Source organism: Microcaecilia unicolor, chromosome 6 (genome assembly GCF_901765095.1).
Source record: "Microcaecilia unicolor chromosome 6, aMicUni1.1, whole genome shotgun sequence".
Classification (NCBI taxonomy): domain Eukaryota; kingdom Metazoa; phylum Chordata; class Amphibia; order Gymnophiona; family Siphonopidae; genus Microcaecilia; species Microcaecilia unicolor.
The window spans coordinates 183,999,256-184,020,551 of NC_044036.1; the positions used below are offsets into that span (position 1 = coordinate 183,999,256).

The window sequence follows — 21,296 nt, forward strand, 5'->3', positions numbered from 1 at the left end:
TTGGGATGCAGAAGCGCCCCCTCGTTCTGAGTTATGAGTGTTGGAAAACACTCCAATCTCCACAGTTCTTCGGAGGACAACTCCAGAAGAAGAGGGAACCAGATCTGACGCAGCCAAAAGGGAGCAATCAGAATCATGGTTCCGCGGTCCTGCTTGAGTTTCAGCAAAGTCTTCCCCACCAGAGGTATGGGAGGATACGCATACAGAAGGCCTGTCCCCCAATAAAGGAGAAAGGCACCTGAAGCTAGTCTGTCATGGGCCTGAAGCCTGGAACAGAACTGAGGGACCTTGTGATTGATTTGAGTGGTAAAAAGATCCACCGAGGGGGTGCCCCACTCTCGGAAGATCTTGTGAACGACGGTCGAACTGAGCAACCACTCATGAGGTTGCATTATTCTGCTCAGCATGTCGGCCAGACTGTTGTTTACACCTGCCAGATATGTGGCTTGGAGAAACATGCCGTAGTGGCGAGCCCAAAGCCACATCTTGATGGCTTCCCGACACAGGGAACGAGAACCGGAGCCCCCCCCCCCCCCCCTGTTGATGTAGTACATGGTAACCTGATTGTCTGTCTGAATTTGGATAATTTGATTGGACAGCAGATCTCTGAAAGCCTTTAGACTGTTCAAGACCGCTCGCAACTCCAGAAGATTGATCTGAAGACCTGTTTCCTGAAGGGACCAGAGTCCTTGAGTGTGAAGCCCATCTACATGAGCTCCCCACCCCAAGAAGGATGCATCCATCTTCAGCACTTTTTGTGGCTGAGGAATTTGAAAGGGACGTCCCAAAGTCAGATTGGATCGAACTGTCCACCATTGAAGGGAATTGCAAAAATCGGTGGAAAGGTGGATCACATCCTCCAGATTCCCTGCAGCTTGATATCACTGGGAGGCTAGGGTCCATTGAGCTGGTCTCATATGAAGTCGGGCCATGGGTGTCACATGGACTGTTGAGGCCATATGGCCTAAAAGTCTCAACATCTGCTGAGCTGTGATCCGCTGAGACGCTCTGGCCATGGAAACGAGAGGCAGAAGGTTGTCTGCTCTGGTCTCGGTGAGAAAGGCGTGAGCCGTCCGAGAGTTCAGCAGAGCCCCTATAAATTCTAGTTTTTGAATTGGTTGAAGGTGGGACTTTGGGTAACTTAAAACAAACCCGAGGAGCTCCAGAAGTTGAATAGTCATCCGCACGGACTGTAGAGCTCCTGCCTCTGAGGTGTTCTTCACCAGCCAATCGTCAAGATACGGGAACACATGCACTCCCAGTCTGCGTAGCAACACTGCGTCTACCGCCAGGCATTTTGTAAAAACCCGGGGTGCCGGCGCCAAACCAAAAGGCAGCACACAATACTGGAAGTGCTGCATTCCCTGACAGAATCGAAGATACTTTCTGTGAGCTGGAAGTATTGGGATGTGAGTATAAGCATCCTTTAAGTCCAGAGAGCATAGCCAATCGTTTTTCTGAAATCATGGGAAAAAGGGTGCCCAGGGAAAGCACCTGAACTTCTCTCAGACCATGAATTTGTTAAGGGCCCTTAGGTCTAGGATGGGACGCATCCCCCCTGTTTTCTTTTGCACAAGGAAGAACCTGGAATAGAATCCCAGCCCTTCTTGCCCTGGTGGAACAGGCTCGACTGCATTGGTGCTGAGAATGGCGGAGAGTTCCTCTGCAAGTACCTGCCTGTGCTGGAAGCTGAAGGACAGAGCTCCCGGTGGGCAATTTGGAGGTCTGGAGATCAAATTGAGGGAGTATCCTATCCTATTTGAAAAACCCACCAATCGGAGGTTACAAGAGGCCACCTTTGGTGAAAAAACTTTAACCTCCCTCTAACCGGCAGATAACCCGGTACAGATACTTTTTTGGCAGCTGTGCTCAGCTGGAGCCAGTCAAAAAGCCCGTCCCCTGCTTTTGCTGGGGAGCCACAGGGGCCTGCCTTGGCGCACGCTGTTGACATGAATGAGTGCGCTGAGGAGGAGCCCGAGAAGGCTGTCAAGAAGACGGAATGTACCTACGCTTGTTGTAAGCATAGGGAGCACTCTTCCTTCCCCGGAAAAATCGTCTACCTGATGAGATAGAGGCTGAAGGCGCCCGGCGGGAGAGATTGTCGATAGTTTCCCACTGGTGGAGCTGATCGACCACTTGCTCGACTTTCTCACCAAAAATATTATCTCCCGGCAAGGGACATCCGCAATCCGCTGCTGGACTCAGTTGTCCAGGTCAGAGGCACGCAGCCATGAGAGTCTGCGCATCGGACCTGAATGCAACATCAAAAGTATCGTAAGCACCCCTGGACAGGAATTTACAGCAGGCCTTCAGCTGCCTGACCACCTCCTGAAAAGGCTTGGCCTGCCCCGGAGGGAGCTGATCAACCAAGTCCGCCAGTTGCTTCACATTGTTCCGCATGTGGATGCTCATGTAGAGCTGCTACGACTGGATCTTGGACACAAGCATAGAGGACTGATAGGCCTTCCTCCCAAAAGAGTCCAGGGTTTTAGATTCTCGTCCCCGGGCCGCCGAGGTAAAATCCCTAGAACTCCCTGCTCTCTTGAGAGCGGAATCCTCAACCATAGAGTCGTGAGGTAACTGCAACTTCATCAACTCAGGATCTCCGTGAATCCGATATTGGGACTCAGTTCTTTTGGGAATGGTGGGATTACTTAAGGGTTTCATCCAGTTCCTTTGAAGTGTCTCTTTCAGGACATTGTGCAAAGGAACAGTGGATGATTCCTTAGGTGGAAAAGGATAGTCAAGAACCTCGAGCATCTCAGTCCTGGGCTCATCCTCAGATACCACAGGGAAGGGAATTGCCACAGACATCTCCCAGACAAAGGAAGAGAAAGAAAGACCCTCCGGAGGAGAAAGCTTCCTTTCTAGTGAAGGAGTGGGATCAGAAGGAAGACCACAAGACTCCTTGGAAGAGAAATACCTGAGATCTTCTCCTTCATCCCACGAGGCATCCTCCTCAGTATCAGACAAGAGTTCTCTAACTGCAGTCCGAAACCGGGCCCGTCTCGACGCCGAGGCACCATGTCCTCGATGGCGATGTCGAGAAGTCGACTCCCATGCCGGCGGCGATGAAGCTCACTCCAGCGATGTCGCCGGGGAGTCCACCTGGGTGGCAGTCGACGCCAATGCCGCAGGCGGTACCAGCGGATACCTCACCACAGGCACAGAGCCATCCGCTGCTTCCAACGATGGTACCGAGGGCGCAAGCACCCCCGGTACCGGGGCAGACTGCTGCAGCAGCGCCTCCAGAAGGCCTGGAAGGATGGTTCGGATGCACTCGTCTAGAGTCGCTGTCGAGGAAGGCTGTGAGGTTGATACAGAAGCCGTCATCAGAACCTGTGGAGGCCTGGGAGGCGGTAGCGAGCTGTTCGAAGATCAACGCACCTACACCTCATGGATGGAGGGTGAGCGTTCCTCCCGGTGTCGACACTTCACGGGTGCCAAATCCTTTGACTCCCCAGAGCTCCCGGTACCATGCCTCGAAGGAGACCGATGACAATGCTTCTTCGCCTTCGCTCGAAGCATGTCACTGGTACTCCTCGGTACCGACGAGGACGTGGAATCCAGACGCCTCCTCGGGGTCGGGTCAGACAGTGGCTGGTACCGGTGGGCCTGTACAGCAGGAGCCTTCGAGACAGGTGGAGACCCACTCGACGGCTCACTGCTCCCAGCGTGTGGTGATGTCCAGACAGCCATTACCTGCGCTCCCGATGTCGATGCCATCCCCGGTGCCGATGTCGACGAACCAGTCGGAGCTCCAAAAAGACGGTCCCGAAGAGCTCTTCTCAACGCCTGTGTTCGCTTTTTCAAGCTCAGACACAACTTACAAGCGTCTGGGCGATGGTCGGGCCCAAGGCACTGGATGCATCATGCATGCGGGTCAGTACCCGAGATTGACCGCTGGCACCGAGCACACTTTTTGAAGCCGCTGGGAGTCTTCGATGACATGGGCGGAAAAATCGCGTCGGTGAAATCACAAGGCTCGATTGTGCTAAAAAGAGGGCACAAAAATGAGAATCAAGGCCGCGACGGTGACGAAAAGAAACTTCATAGGGCAAAACTAAAAGAATAAGGATTTTTTTTTTTTTTTTTTAACTGGAAAAGAAAAAGCGGGGACTGAAAACAAAAATAAAGCACGAAACAGTGCAAACGGCAACAAAGAGTTTCTCTGGGCCTGAGGGAGAGAGACCGACATGCAGCCACTCTCCTCCGCAGATGTCACGTTGGTGACTGTTTCCTTGTCTGTGCTCACCTCGCCCTCTGGTGGCCAGAACCAGTGGCTACTATGGACTGTCACATGTTCCAGACTTCAGCCCAGTCCGGTCCGGGTCTTCCGAGCTGCCAGACTTGCTTCTCTTGTTTGTGCCTGAACAGCACCCGTAGCTGCCTTGTGATTCCTGCAGCTCAACTTCAGCTGCTGATGGGCTTTATTGGCCTCCTGGAAACGTCTGTATTTGTCTTTGCATCGTCTAAGGTCCCTGGTATGTTGGTGTGTTCTGTGCACTTCTGCCTAGTCCAGTTTCTAGTCTGTGTTCCTTGTCTGGTTCTAGTTAGTTTGTGTGTAGTTTAGCTTTGGTTTTATTGCTTAGTTCCTAGTCTTGTTTCTGGTCTGTATTCTTTGTCTAGTTCCTGGTTGTCTGTGTATCTCTCTCAGTGGCTGCTTGGCAGCTTTCAGTCCTGACTCTCATCTGTCTGTGTTTCTGTCTTAGTGGCTGCCTGGCAGCTTTTAGTCCTGACTCTGTTGTGTGTATCCTGTTGGTATCCAGTTCCTGCCCAGTCCTGTAAGTCCTGCCGGCCGCCTGCACCCAGGGGCTCAACTCCTGAGGAACGGCGGTCAAGTACAGGTGAAGTCTAGCTGTTTCTGTCAGAGTACTGCCTTGTCTCTGGTGTGGGGTGGTTTTGCCTGCCACTGCCGCTCCTCGGCAGTAGCCCAAGGGCTCACGAACCTAGTTTCTGCCTTGAAAGCCTAACAGCGGAAAAGAAGAAAACTGAGCAGGAACGGACGCGCATGGCATGCCCCGCACGCCGGAAGCTCCCTGTCACGTTCTCAAAGCAGGAACTGGGTTGTGAGCCCTTGGGCCACTGCCGAGGAGCGGCAGTGGCAGGCAAAACCACCCCACACCGGAGACTAGGCAAATCTCAGGCAAGCAGTTAGGCTTCACCTGCACTTGGCCACTTTTCACCCAGAGTTGAGCTCTGGGCTTCAGGTGGCTAGCAGGACTTGCTGGACAGGGCAGGACTGGATAACAGCAAGGCAGCACAGGGACTGAGGGTCAGAGGGGAAAGGGAGGAACATGGGCAGCAAGGCAGGAGACTGGGCAAGGAAGGGAAAGCTAAAGGGCAGAACAGAAAGCTGCAGAACAGCCACAAAACAGGGAACAAACACTGACTAACAAGACACAGAACTAAGAGCTGCAAGCAGCCCCAAAGCCAGAACACAGACAAACAGAAACTAAACACAGAATTACAAACAAGAAACCAGGCAAGGAAAGCAAGCAAACCTAAACTAAACACAGACTAACTAGAACAGGCAAGAATCTCAGGCAATAACCGGACTAGCAGAACTGCAACAAGCACCAACATACCAGGGCCTTAGATGCAATGCAAAGGCAAAGGCAGAGAGGTTCCAAATGGCTAATAAGCCCAGCAGGCAGCTGAAACTCAGGTGCAACAATCACCAGGCAACTAAGGGTCGGGCAGCCTGGACGATCCGGACTGGACTGAGCTGAAATCTGGAACGGGTGACAGCACACCGACAATCTAATACAGCCAGCACACAGAGACAGAAGGCAGCTCAGAAGCTGACCACAGGAAATAAGTTGAGTCTGAGAGGGGTCACGGCCACAGATGTGACACTCCCGCAAAGCTTTGTTGGATTTTACTTGGAAAATCTCCGTTCCTGGGCCGCCGTGGACGTCAACCCAGTCGTGAGAACAAGCAGCCTGCTTGTCCTTGGAGAATATTCTTCTTCTCCATTATACACATCCTGCTAATGTAGATTTATCTTCTCTGCAGGCCTGTCTTAAGCATGTAGCTTAACTGGTTGTCAAGAACATAGCATGGTTATAAACGCAGACAAAAACCAACCACATGCCAGATAACGAACCGTCTTTCTCCTCCATCTGTTGCTCCTATTCTCTTCAATAAACCAATTCTTATTGTGGATAACTTTTGTTACCCCAGTGAGGAAGTAAGAAAATATGGACAGTTGCCAGTGAGCCTGTAACACTCAGGTGCCTGTGAGGAAGGATAGTTCTTCAGGAAGCCTGTTCCAAGGAGGTCTGACAGGAGATGGCATTACGTAACAAGGCTGAAGCTGTAGCCACCATCTTGATACACTCAAAACAAAGCAAACTATTGGTCCACGTCAAGCCACACAGACAGGCCTTATTTCTAGTAAGTATTTACTATTGTTTTGGGTGACAATGTGGGGGCAAGCTCCGCCTACTGGCTACAGGTAAGATAATGGGCCAAGCACCCTCCTACCATCCTCTGTCAATTAAACCTCCTTGGCCTGTTCTATCCTCCCTCACAGGGACTGCCTGGGGCAGCCCATATTTCCCTTCTACTCAAGGGCCCTGGCTGCAACAAGAATAGCTTCTATTTGCATTGGGGGAAAAAACAAGTTTTAGCAACTTTGAACTGTAAGGGAGAGTCACTGGTAAGCCTGCAGGGCTGTGTGAAATGGTTAGCTGGAGAGAGAGGTAGGCTAGCTGACTTCTGCTCACAGGTCTCAGGCCTCCAGTCCCTCTCACAGGGTCATTGATTATGCAAGCCAGCATTCTGCTCCAGTAGAAAGTTTATATCCTAAACTAATGCCTTTAAAATGAACCTTCTATAGTGGTTTAATTAATCGGTTTAGACTGATTTGGCATGTAATCTGCACAAATAAAGAAAGAATTGACCTGAATGGAGGGGGGGGGAAACCATAAAAAGGGGCCTTTTGTGAACATTGGGTTGGTATTGGGGGCTCACCGAGTCCAATGGTTCCCTCTGGAAGCGCCTTGCCAGAAGCATGCCCCCTGCCCCCATGAGCTGCTGTGGCTAGCTGACCTCAAGGGGCTGTTTACAGTAATGGCAGACAATGTGATAGCTGTGGAGGCAGCTCCCAATGCACAAACAAAGCAACCCTCTCACTTCCCAAAAAAGAGCACAAGCTAGGCCGATGGGGTGGAGCCATTGCTTCATTTAGGAAGTGGCCCAGTTCCTGGCCCCTTTCTGAAATTGACTCACAGAAGGGAGATCGTAGCACCTCTGATCTTCAAGTAAAGTTAGGAGTTTAAAACTCAATTTATTAACCCAATTTCCCCAGGTCCCACCAAACCCTCTGAAGGGCTGGACTGCAACAATAGGACTTGTGAGTGGGGTTCTGAACCAGTTACTTAACCTTAAAGTGATCCAGGTTAAGATCAAAATCCCAAATGCTGTGCATCTGGGATGCAGAAGAGGATTTTCCTTTATGTCTCCTCGTCTATTCTCGTTTTGCTGCAAAACAGAGTATAAGTTCTTGAATAGAAGCATTGTTGACTGCTGCTGGAGATTCAGCCAAGGATGAAACCCCTGTACAAACTGCATTAATAAAGTGCAATACAGTGCCATCATTCGCTACTGAACCTCTAGCTCTGGAACATTAGCCTTCTGAGTAACCACCAATACAATGGCATGCTGAGTAGCTGTTGATCTTCCATATCCACAAGCAGGCATGTCATGTGATTCAGTTTTGTCCAGCCAGAAGAGTGCTATTCAGTCAAACAGGAGCTTAATGAACCCAAGAACTAGAAGCAAATTGGAGACCTGCTACCTCCCACGGTCAGTGGTCAGACAAAGATTGCATCTAATTCAAGAAGGTGTGAGACAAACATGTGGGATCTCTTAGGGAGAGCAAGAGACAGTGGATGCTGTAGATAGGCAGACTGGATGGGCCATTTGGCCTTAATCTGCTGACATTTCTATGACTAGAAAGGCTCCACAGCAAAAGAAAACAGCAGCACTGGATTGTTACTGACTTAGAGGCAGATGCAGCAACCAAACGTAAAAAAAATCTAAATCGTTAAAGTCCCTAACGATTTTAAAATAACGAAGAATGCACCAAAAAAAAAAGTCACACATGCTGAGATCGGTATTGAAACGTACAATGTATCAAAGAATCACAATACACATCGTTAATCGGCCCCCAAATCATGCGCAGAGCAGCCAAGCGTTATGTTAGCTGCTCTGCGCATGCCATAAACAGTCAAAACACAGTCAAAACACAAGCACATGGCTCCAAAATAAAAACAAAAATAAAAAAAGGGTCAGGAGGGGGCAAAGGCGCTCGTCAGGAGCGTCCTGTATGGCCATCCTTGCCCCCCCCCCACCCGAGGTCGCCATTCCCCCCTGCCCCACTTCCCCCTGCATTCTAAATTAAAAAGCAAACGTACCTTTAGCAGCCCCGGCCCCCCTCCCTTCCTCACTACTCTGTCTCCCCTCAGCTCCGCCTCCCGACATCCTTTGCCCTGTGCCCCGCCCCCTCTTGGGGTCATCGCCGCCATTCCCCTCCTCCACCGGGCCCCCCTCCCTCTTACCGGGCCCGTGCAGCGCCTCTCTCCTCTGTCCGAAGGCGCTGCACGGGCAAGAAGAAAGCTGATGCCTGCCTTCGCTCAGCTTCTGTCGCGCATCTCTCTCCTCCTGGGCCCGCCCCTGTCTGACGTCGGTAACCTACGTAGGTTACTGACGTCAGACAGGGGCGGGCACAGGAGGAGAGAGACGTGCGACCGAAGCTGTGCGAAGACAGGCATCAGCTTTTCTTCTTGCCCGTGCAGCGCCTTCGGACAGAGGAGAGAGGTGCTGCACGGGCCCGGTAACAGGGAGGGGGGCCCGGTGGAGGGGGGGAATGGCGGCGACGACCCCAAGAGGGGGCGAAGCACAGGGCGGAGGATGTCGGGAGGCGGAGCTGAAGGGAGACAGAGTAGTGAGGAAAGGAGGGGGGCCGGGGCTGTGCGAAAACAGGGTTGAAAGATCTTGCAAAGAGTGGCATGAAGTTCTGGGGACCATTTCTTCCTCCTGCCCCTGGATTTATTGCCATGAAAAATGTTCTCTGTTGCTGATCGAGAGACAGATGATGAAGCCTTTATTTTTTCTCCTTCTAAGCAACGTGTGTTTTGTTTGCAGTCTGAGGACAGGGATGCATGCCTAGAAAAAAATATTTTTGAACTCCTTGGGGCTTGTAGAGGCTTCTGTTTATGGATTGTGCCTTTCAGTTTCCTTTTGACAAATCACAGCGATATTAGCTCTGCTAATGCGCTGGGATTGGCTCACAGTTTGTTTGTTTTTTCACTTTACTATTTTTCCTGGCACAGAGCTGTCCTAACGAGAGGTCCAGACCTCTCATTAGATTTCCTGCCTTTTTCCTGCGTAAAGGCAATCGGAAAAGATTAGTGCATCTTGTTTCAATGGGGTTTTCACACTAATTGCTCATCTCCATTCCGTTTTCGTTAGCTGCTGGCTTCCTCGGTAAAAGCCCTTTGATGCATGCAACGGATCAAATTTTCCTCGTTGGAGGGTCATTAAAGGCTCATTAAGCTTTAGTGCATCTGCCTCTTAGCCAAGAACTCTTCCCCTTCCAGTTCTTTTGATAAAGAAACTGACCTACCCTTCTAACGGAAGTGCTCCTCCAAGAAGGTCCACAAACTACGTTTGAACCAAAAGGACAGAAGACCTGTGGCTCAAACAAAATGATGCAATGAGATTAGGACCAGAATCCCCTGGTCCATAGATTACTGTTGCAATTCATAATCTACTTTTTCACAATGTTTCAGGTTGTTATGCTAAATAGACCCTACTGATTGAGCCCCCCCCCCCCCCCCCGTCTTTAAATGTGCAGACCTCTGTGCAAAGCAAACAGACATGCCTAAATACATGGGAAAACCCTATTCTTCTCCAATGCAAAGCACTTGATAAGCAAAGGCTAAAAAATCTAGCTAAATTGATATGCCTGCTTCTAGGGAATGGTTTAAAACCAACAGCTGTGTCTAATGCTCTATAGATAGCCATATTATAAAATGCAATGCAGTACTGAACTGAAGCAGTTGAATATGCCTTAGTTCAGTCAGAAATAACTGTACTTTCATCTGCAGGGCTATCCCCCACAACACGCAACTGAAGAGGAACTGCTGACATCAGAGGAGCATTCTCTCTCGTCTTGTGCCAACTTCCAGATCGGAAAAACTAATTGGTGCTCTCTGTCAGGATTTCTCCGTGAAACACATCTGCACCTCAAATCTCTTGCATGCTAGCTGCTATCCAAATCTACCTTGGTACTGCAGCCTAAACAGGAAGGATGCCCCCCCCACAGGTTATACAGACAACTGCCAACCCAAGTTCCCATGGCAGCAGCTGAACATAACAAAGGCCTCTTCTATCAATGTCCAGAGGTTCCTACTAATCTAAAACAAACAATCCCCAGTGTACTCCCACCATGAGATGGTTAATCTTCTAAATAGCAGAAGCTGGGCAATCTTTTGCAGTTCCAGGTTCCAAGGTAGGCAGCTGGTTGAGGGGAGGGGAAGAATCTCACTCAGACTCCTCTGAGATTTCCCCTTTGGTCCACAAAGAAAAGCCTTAAATGCATTTTCCCCCATATTAGAGTGAAGGTACAATAATTAAATCAATACCCCTGCACAACTGAGACCTGGTCCTCGACTGGATCAGGAGCTTTAGTCGAGGCTGTTTAGAAGCTGCAGTCTGCCTGCCTCCATCTGTTGGAGACAAACATACTGAACACCAGAGGCTGTATAGTGCCCCTATAGGATAGAGTCCAGAATTCTACAATCCCTGTCTCCACATTTGCTGGCTGATGGGCACAACCACCAGTTCTGGACTGGTCTGGTAAGGATGCTAAGGAAAATAAAAATATTCAAATACCAAAACAGTATACAAGAACAGCAATATAAACTTGGAATTAAGCATATTAAATTACTGTAATACCAATGAGCATCAGTACAGCGCAGATTAAAGCATTGTGAAACATTCATATAATAGATGCTTAACACTCATGAGGTCAACCAAATAATATACATGAAAGCATCTTAGAAAATAAAATTACTGAACTTCAAACAAATCATAGCTTCTTTCGTTTTCTCCCACATACTCACCTTTCACCGAAAGTTGGGCTCTTGTCCTGTCCAATTCATTCTAAAAAACAAAACACCTCTTAAGAATCAGGATAAAACATACAAAATAACAATGTAGGGACTGCCAAACTGTGCACTGACAAAGTTCCATTCCCAACTAAAAATTATGTTTCATACCTGATCACTTTTAGGCAAATCTGCGAGGAACGGAGGGCAGGAGGATAAACCCCCGGGAGAGGAGTAGGGGTGGGGGAGGGACCTGGGATGGCCCCATTAAGCCTGAACACCTCCAGCTCTACTGAACCAGCAAAGCCAGAACAGGAGCAAACCAAGCCAGAAGACAGTGGAACATGTCCTTCCGCCTGCTGGAGATAGAGAATACTAGCCAGGAAGTGCAACATCCTCTAGGCACTGTTTAAATCAGTGCTCTCTATCTCCACCTGCTGGTAGATGGACACAACCCACATGTCTCTGGATTCATCTGCTGTTGACGCTAAGGAAGGTAAAATTATGTATAATCATACCTGATAATTTTCTTTCCATTAATCATAGCTGATCAATCCATAGACTGGTGGGTTGTGTCCATCTACCAGCAGGTAGAGATAGAGAGCAAACTTTTGCCTCCCTATATGTGGTCATGTGCTGCCGGAAACTCCTCAGTATGTCGATATCAAAGCTCCATCCGCAGGACTCAGCACTTAGAGAATTACACCCACGAAGGGACACTCTGCCCAGCTCACCACCGCCGAAACGGGGGAGGGGAATTAACCCAGCTCATCCCCACACAAGTAGGGGAGGGGAATCCGTCCAGCTCATCCCCGCGGAGCGGGGGAGGGACACCACACCCGCCGATGCGGGGGGATCTGGCTTATCCTGCAACCGCAACCGCGGGAGGAGCTGACTGACCCTAACACCGCCGAAGCGGGAGGGGTACAAAGCTGCCCTACAGCCGCACGAAGCGGGAGGGAGTGCCGGCAGAATTTAAATCTCAATCCAGCCCCGTAAAACGGAGGGGAGAGGAATGCAGCAGCTCACTGTAACACAAACTCGTCTCAACTCTTGAAGAATCCAAGTGAAGGAAGAACTTGAACACGAAGTCTTTCTGAAGTAACTGAAGACTAAACTTGAACCTGAAATGCAACCAGAATAAAAACAGTACAGATATCTGGGAGGGGCTATGGATTGATCAGCTATGATTAATGGAAAGAAAATTAACAGGTATGATTATACATAATTTTACCTTCCATATCATCAAGCTGATCAATCCATAGACTGGTGGGATGTACCGAAGCAGTACTCACCCAGGGCGGGACATAGAAATCCCTGACCTCAACACTGAAGCTCCAAACCGGGCCTCCGCCCGTGCAGCCACAGTCAAACGGTAATGCTTGGAGAATGTATGAGCCGAAGCCCAAGTTGCCGCCTTGCATATCTCTTCCAAGGAGACGGATCCGGCCTCTGCCATCGAGGCCGCCTGAGCTCTCGTGGAGTGAGCCTTCAGCTGGATAGGCGGCACCTTCCCCGCGGCCACATAAGCCGCTGCAATGGCTTCCTTGACCCATCTTGCCACTGTAGGCTTAGCAGCCTGCAGACCCTTACGAGGACCTGCAAACAGGACAAACAGATGATCCGATTTCCGGAAATCATTGGTCACTTCCAAGTATCTGAAGATGACTCGTCTCACATCCAGATATTTAAGAGCAGAGTACTCCTCTGGGTAGTCCTCCCTACGAAAGGAAGGGAGACAGAGCTGCTGATTCACATGGAAGCGAGAAACAATCTTGGGCAGAAAGGAAGGCACTGTGCGAATAGACACTCCTGCCTCAGTGAACTGCAGAAAAGGCTCTCGACATGAGAGCGCCTGGAGCTCGGAAACTCTTCTGGCTGAAGTGATAGCCACCAAAAAGACTGCTTTCAACGTCATGTCTTTCAGAGATGCCCTTGACAAGGGTTCAAAAGGCGGCTTCTGCAATGCTCTTAGCACCAGGTTGAGATTCCACGCAGGCACCACTGAGTGCAGAGGAGGGCGCAGGTGATTAACTCCCTTGAGAAAGCGCACCACATCTGGCTGTGAAGCCAGGGAAGCACCCTTCAGGCGGCCCCTGAAGCAAGCCAGAGCCGCTACCTGGACTTTAAGGGAACTGAGCGACAGGCCTTTCTCCAGACCTTCTTGCAGGAACACCAACACTGAAGAAATTGGAGCAGTGAAGGGAGAAAGAGAGCCTGCTTCACACCACACTGCAAAGATACGCCAAACCCTGGCGTAAGCAGTAGAAGTAGAGCGCTTCCTCGCTCTCAGCATAGTGGCGATGACCTTGTCTGAGAAGCCCTTCTTCCTCAGACGCTGCCGCTCAATAGCCAGGCCGTAAGACCAAAGGGGGAGGGATCCTCCATCACCACGGGACCCTGATGCAACAGGCCCTGTTCCACTGGCAGACGCAGAGGATCGTCCACTGAGAGCCTGATCAAGTCCGCATACCAGGGACGCCTGGGCCAATCTGGACCCACCAGGATTACCCTGCCGGGATGCCTTGCCACCCGGTCTAGCACCCTGCCCAACATGGGCCAGGGCGGGAACACATAGAGGAGCTCTTGTGTCGGCCACTGTTGGAGAAGAGCATCTACTCCCAGGGATCGAGGGTCCCGTCCTCTGCTGAAGAAGCGCGGCACTTGGCAATTGGCCGATGACGCCATCATATCTAGGCTCGGCTGGCCCCAGCGCTTCGTGATGTCCAAGAACGCCTGAGCAGATAGCTGCCACTCTCCGGGCTCCAAGGTATGGCGACTGAGAAAGTCCGCCTTGACATTCATGACTCCGGCAATGTGGGCCGCTGAAAGCTGCTCCAGGTTCGCTTCCGCCCACTGGCAAAGATACATAGCCTCCTTGGCTAGAGGGGCGCTCTTGGTACCTCCCTGGCGGTTGACATAGGCCACAGCCGTGGCATTGTCCGACAGGACCCGTACAGGCTTCCACACCAGTACCGGGATGAACTCCAAAAGCGCCAACCGAATGGCTCTGAGTTCCAGGAGGTTGATAGACCACTTTGCCTCTGCAGGAGACCAGAGCCCCTGCGCTGTCCTTCCCAAGCAGTGGGCTCCCCAGCCCGACAAAGAGGTGTCCGTCGTGACGACAATCCACTCTGGGGTCACCAGAGGCATTCCCGCAGACAATTTGTCTGTCTGCATCCACCAGCTCAGCGCCTTGCGCACTGCTGGGTCCAAGGGAAGTCGCACAGCATAATCCTCCGACATCGGAGTCCAGCGCTGCAGCAAGGAGTGTTGAAGTGGTCTCATATGAGCCCTGGCCCAGGGCACTACTTCCATCGTGGCCGTCATAGAGCCCAACAGCTGCACATAGTCCCAAGCCCGAAGAGGAGAGGCTCCCAGGAACTGGTCCACCTGAGCCTGAAGTTTGACAATCCGATTGTCTGGCAGGAACACTCTGCCCACTTGGGTGTCGAATCGAACTCCCAGGTACTCCAGGGACTGAGTCGGGCGCAGCTGGCTCTTCTCCCAGTTGATGATCCATCCCAGGGAGCTCAAAAGAGCAACTACCCGGTCCACAGCTTTGCCGCACTCTGCATAAGAGGGGGCTTGGATCAACCAGTCGTCCAGATAAGGATGGACTTGCATCCCTTCCTTTCGTAGGAAGGCCGCGATGACCACCATTACTTTGGAAAAGGTCCGCGGAGCAGTAGCCAACCCGAATGGGAGGGCTCTGAACTGGAAGTGTCGTCCCAGGACTGCAAAACGCAGGAAGCGTTGATGAGGAGGCCAGATGGGAAAATGCAGGTACGCTTCCTTGATGTCCAAGGAAGCCAAGAACTCTCCTGCCTTCACTGCCGCTATAACAGAGCGGAGAGTCTCCATGCGAAAGTGCCGCACTTTCAAGGCCCGATTGACCCCTTTGAGGTCGAGGATAGGCCGGACAGAACCTCCTTTCTTTGGTACCACAAAGTAAATGGAGTAACGTCCCTTGCCAAGCTGACTTTCTGGCACAGGAACGACCGCGCCCAGGCGGATCAGATTGTCCAAGGTCTGCTGCACTGCCACAGCTTTGACCGGAGACTTGCAGGGAGAGAGTACAAACCCGTCTTTTAAGGGTCGGCAGAACTCTAGCTTGTAGCCGTCTCTGATGACTTCCAGCACCCATGCGTCTGAAGTTATTGTGGTCCACTCGCCCAGAAACGAGGACAGCCGTCCTCCAATCTGCACTGGGGCGTGGACCAAGGCCCCGTCATTGGGTACGAGACCCTGGGGGAGGACCGGAGGAAGCACCTCCGGGACGGCGGTCTCTGCGAAAGGAATGCTGCTTGGGGGAGAAATTCCTCTTGAAGGAAGAGGGGGCAGAGGAACCCGACTTGCCCGGGCGATACCGACGGGCTTCCTGCAACCGTCCTCTGGAGGTACCGGGACGAGTACTAGCCCGAGCCCTGACCTCTGGTAATTTCTTGCCCTTAGACGTGCCGAGATCGGTCACGATTTTGTCCAGCTCGACCCCAAAGAGCAGCTTGCCTTTAAAAGGCAATCTAGCCAGGCGGGATTTAGAGGCGTGGTCAGCAGACCAATGTTTCAGCCAAAGCCACCGCCGCGCAGAGATTGTCTGAGCCATGCCTTTAGCTGAGGCCCTCAAGACATCATACAGCAAGTCTGCCAAATAGGCTAAGCCCGATTCCAGGGCCGGCCAATCAGCCCTCAAGGAATGATCCGAGGGGGAAGCCCGCTGCACCATAGTCAGGCACGCCCTGGCCACATAGGAGCCGCAAACTGAGGCCTGCAAACTTAAAGCAGCCGCCTCAAAGGACGACCTTAAGGCCGCCTCCAATCTTCTGTCTTGGGCGTCCTTTAGGGCCGTGCCACCTTCCACCGGCAACGCCGTTTTCTTAGTCACCGCAGTGATTAAAGAATCCACGGTAGGCCACAGATAGGCCTCACGTTCACTCACAGCCAAAGGATAGAGGCGGGACATAGCCCTAGCCACTTTAAGGCTCGCTTCCGGGACATCCCATTGAGCCGAAATTAAGGTGTGCATGGCATCATGCACGTGGAAGGTTCTAGGCGGGCGCTTCGTCCCCAGCATAATGGCAGAGCCAACAGGGGCTGAGGGAGAGACGTCCTCCGGAGAGGAAATCTTCAAAGTGTCCATGGCCTGTAACAACAGGTTGGGCAAATCCTCTGGGCTAAAAAGCCGCGCTGCAGAGGGGTCATCCGCTCCATCCGAGCGGGGATCCGTCTCCTCCAAGGAATCCGCAAAGGACCGTTGGGAGACCTCAGACACGCTGCCCTCATCTACATCGGAGGAGACAAAGTCCTCCAAGGCCTGGGAATCAACCCGAGGGCGTATACCTCTGGGAACCTCAACCTCTTTACCAGACGAGGGAGCAGGGGCAGCGTTTTGCATGAGGAAAGCCTGATGCAGCAGCAAAACAAACTCGGGGGAGAAACCCCCCAGACTGTGCACTTCCGCAGCCTGGGCAACAGCCCTAGACGCACCCTCAACCGGCGCTTGCAAGAGCGGGGGAGAGACATGCTGCGCATCCAAAATGGCGTCCAGCGCGACACTCCGCGAAGGAGCCGCGCGGGAAGAACGGCGCTTAACTTTAGCCGCTTTTGTGCCGTCGCCCAAATTAAGGGCGTTCATGGCATCAATGTCTCCAACCTCAAGGGCGGCCCACGAAGAAGCCGTCCGAGCCGCGAGGCCGGCCAAGATGGCGGAGGCGAGGAGCGGGGGATGGGCGTTTATGGCGGGAAAAACCGCCACGCCGGAGGAAGGACCGGGACATTCATCGGTCACGAAACTGTCACCCAACAAGGGCGAATCAGGCTGTAAGACCCCCGCATCCCCTCTAGAAGCGCTCAAGCGATCCGGGGAGCGACCCTTTGCGCCCTCGCCCTCCGACGCCATATGCCACGAGGAGAAGAATCGGGGAACCCCCTGCCCGCTATAAAAAGGTAAAAATTACCTGCTGTCCGCTCCGAGCTGTAACGAACTGCAATGAACGTTTAAATAAACGTCGAAATAAACGCCTTTAAGGACGTTCAAAATTTTTTATTTTTTTTTTAACGGAGCCAGCGGGAGGGGGGAGAAAAGGAGGGACCTGGCACCACCAGGTTTGCACTTGCTCAAAAGAGCCCTCAACCCCAGGCACTCAACAAAACCTAAAAATTAGGCTTGGAGGCCTAGCCAGAGCTGCTGCTGTGTGTGACCACCAACTGCTGACATAGAGAACATACTGAGGAGTTTCCGGCAGCACATGACCACATATAGGGAGGCAAAAGTTTGCTCTCTATCTCCACCTGCTGGTAGATGGACACAACCCACCAGTCTATGGATTGATCAGCTTGATGATATGGAAGTACTGGTTTGAACTCAAGTGAATGCAGCAAAATAAAAATAAAAAGTTGAACTCGAGCATTGGGGGGGGGGGGGGTGGGGAGGGAAATCAATCTTAGTTTATAAAACCACACATTCAGATTAGTTATAAAAAAGTTGGCATTCTAAAATTCCTCTAGGACTAGCTCATCAGGGGCACAGAGCACTTACCACATACTCAAACCTACTCTATTCCTCCACCAATGATTTCCTTTGGGATGGGCAGTGAAGTACTCATGTCTTCTCTTCCAACAAGAATAAAACATTCCACTCGCTTGTACTTTTCTCCACATCCTCAGAGAAAATTTTCTTTCCTTCTCCATTTCCCAGTGCAACACACTCACAACCTCTTTTCCTCTTTCTTTCTCCCTCACTCTCTCTCTCTGCCCCTGCTGTAGTGATACATACTACAGAAAGAGAAAGAGATCAAGAGTACCCCAATCAAGCCAAAGCAAAAAAAGCACACAAGGGCCTTCAACACTAGGACACAGGTATTTTTTCATAAAGTACCCAATGCGGGCTGAGTTTCGCCTGCGTCAGGGGTCTCTAGGCTCCTCCTGGCCAAACCTGATGGTCTAGTGGGTTGTCAGGGTAGCAGCAAACTCCACTCACTACTGCTCCTGCTGACTCCAGAGGAAAAATGGTGTCCGCAACCTCTCCATTAGGGGTCAGCCTTCCACATAACTGTGGGCACTTGCTTTCTTGTTTAGATAATATTCAAGTGAAACTGAGGTAAACAGTCTCTGTTCTGACTCCCATGGGTAGGGAGTTCCATAGACAGGTTCCAACTATAGGGAACAATGAGCTGAAGGTTTTCTGGAGTTTGACTCCCTTGTAAGTCTGGGAAAAGAGAAGCATCTGGTATTTCAGTCTCTGAGTGGGCCAGACTTAGTAGTGCCATATCAATCAGTAGGCCAGAGGTGGTGCCGTATAAGATTTGAAAGATTATGAAGGCAACTTGGGAGCCAGTGTTTGACCAGGTCTGATGGGACACTGCTGTATTTGTTTAGACTAAAGACTAGCCTTGCTGCTGTGTTACGTATTATCTGTAGCTTCTTTAAGAGACAGGACTTAATACTGAGGAACAGGATGTTGTAGTAATCAAGATGAGGCAGGATGAGCATTTGCACCAGCAATGTCAAGGCATGTTGGTTGAAAAAATAAAAAGCGAACCATTCGTATTTGCCTCATTTTAAACAATGTTGTCTTCCAAAGCTGGTTGATGTTGGAGGAGAAGGTTAAGGAAGAATCTAGAATTACTTCAAGCACTTTGACTCAGAATTCCACTGCAAGTGTCTTGTCCAATCCAACTGTTATCAAGACTGGGGCATGAATTCCTGGATTCCGGAACCATAAGATCATCTTGTGTGGTTTCAGTTTGTTTGTCATTGTCCAGTTCTGGATGGTGTTCTTCCCAGCAGTTACTGACCAAGTTGTGTCATGGGTAGGTTGGAATATTGGCAGGAAGAGCAGAATGTCATCTGCATCAGATAGCAGAAGTTCACCTAGACCTAGGTGTATAGAACCCAAGGAGAACATAAAAGCGTTGAATATGATTTGGGAGAGAGGGGATCCTTGAGGGACCCCACATTCCAGTAGCCAATATCGGGAGAAATGTTGCTTTGTTTGACAACATAGCTTCTATTTGACAAGAATTCCCTGAACCAGTTGATAAGACCAGAGATGCCAATATTATCCAATTGTTCGAGCAGCAGTGTATGATCAACTGCATCGAAAGCTACTGATATATCAAACTACAAGTGAATCACCTGATTATTCCATGCACAGATGAGGTTTAGAGGTTAGTTACAGAGGTGGCCTGGGCTCTCAACTGATGGATGCTTATTCTCTCAGAAAGGGGCATGTTAGTCTTTTCATAGCAGCAGTAAATGCAATCTGCTACGCAACTGGAGGTGGTCCGCTTGGAGACTCCAGCACCTAGGTTATTTGGCTTGAAAACCACAAAAAGCCAAATGAATTTGTGGATGTCTTTGGTGGCATTAAATAGCACAATAATGCCATGTTTACAATACATGGAATGAAGTAATTCTGAAATTACTTTGGACAGGAACTTAGGTTGGGTGGCACACAGTTTGGGAAGCTCAGATCTAGAATTTGGCAGCTAAGATGTAATGCTAAAAAATGCAGGATCATACATATAGGCTGCAAAACCTGAGGGAGATGTATGGTATAGGCAGTGATTCCCAAACCTGATCCTGGAGGCACCCCTGCCAGTCAGGTTTTCAGATAGCCACAATGAATCTTCATGAGAGATATCTGCCTCCACTGCATGCAAATCCTGATCATGAATATTCACTGTGGATACCTTCCCAAATTGTGTGTCACCCAACCCAAGTTCCTGTCCAAAGTAATTTCAGAATTGCTTCATGCCCTGTTTAGAAGACAGCAAGGTGCCAAAGTGCTGACCCTTTAAAAGGGAACTCTGTTTAGCTCTGCATTTGCCTCCTTGGTGTGATCACGGTGAGACTTGCTTAGCAGCATCCGTCCCCAAGTTCGATGTTAGCAGTGTCACTCAGTGCAGGGTTTGGGGGTGAGGGTTGGCTGCTGGTCAAGGGTTTGCCTCTGACTGGCTGGCACTTCTACTGGGCCAGGAATTGTCTCTTTCAGATGCCAAAAGGCGGCCCATCAGGTGGGTAGAACTGTGGACTCAAACTTTTTTTTTTTTTAGGTGTATATGGATACTACAGGAGGCCCCCAAAATACCAGTATTCCTGTCATCCATAGTGCTTGCTTCTTTTGTGATCTCTCTAGAAAGCACTTGATTGATCTGTAAAGCAGAAGTAGAGAACCAAGGAGAAAGAGGGTAAGATGCTTATCAGGGCGAGAACTCCTGGTAACCTTGTAAAAATATCTCACATATGAAATGCTCTCCCATAGCTTAGGGAGCAGTCAAAGATGTCACTACATGATGCATCTCCTCTGCTTGTCAACAGAGAACCCGTGGAGGGGCATAATCGAAACGGGCCGCCCATCTCTGGGAACATCTACGAGAAGGGGTGGTCCGAACCGTATTTATGAAAAAGATGGGCGTCCATCTTTTGTTTCAAAAATACGGTTTGTAAGGACCAAATCCCATGGATATGGTCCTTTCCGAGATGGGCGGGGTTTTTTTTAAGCAATAATGGAGACTAAAAATGCCCAGCTCAGAAACGTCCTAATCCAAGCCATTTGGTCGTGGGAGGGACAACTGTACAACACTACCATAGCTCTTAGGGGTGTAGGAGCAACTACATGTGGGTTTTAGAGGCCTCCCATTTACCACCACAAGTGTTACAGGGAGGGGGGGATGGGCCTGGGTCTGCCTGAAGTGCACTGCAGTACCCACTAAAAGTGCTCCAGGGACAGGACTTGTTGCTGCTGTATAACCTTGGCACAGCAGTTCACACCTGAAGACTACTCTCTCTGAAAAAGTCCTTTATTTGAATAACCACGTTTACTCACACTTAAGTGCAGATCACAGGTTGTGCCCCACTGGCAACGAGTCTCCCCAGTACTGAGATTAGCAGTAGGTCAGAGCTGGCAGAATGGTGTACAATGCCCTCTTTCAGTAACGTGGGTAACACATGAAAGGGATCTAAAACTGGCTTACAAAAATGGCCACTACCTCATGGACTACCGGAAACACAACAGGGCACACTCTGACCCAGTAAGCAAGGGGAAAAGCACCATGGTAGTAGAGCCTACCAACTACCAACATCGTGAGCATTTAACACAAGCTAGTGGAATCACGGAGCCCAATACCCTACACCCACCACAATGCATTGCTGATGTGACTCTGCAGTGCGCAT

The 21,296-nt window shown here is 50.5% G+C and overlaps 1 protein-coding gene across 2 annotated transcripts in view; it reads right to left on the minus strand.

The window, feature by feature from the left end:
• Nucleotides 1-21,296, minus strand: part of TRAIP (TRAF interacting protein) — a 216,729-nt gene that overhangs the window by 177,485 nt on the left and 17,948 nt on the right. For both annotated transcript variants that reach the window (XM_030207476.1, XM_030207475.1), the window contains exon 4: nucleotides 11,136-11,175. In XM_030207476.1, coding sequence (XP_030063336.1) covers nucleotides 11,136-11,175 — 40 coding nt within the window. The remainder of the gene's footprint in view (nucleotides 1-11,135; nucleotides 11,176-21,296) is intronic.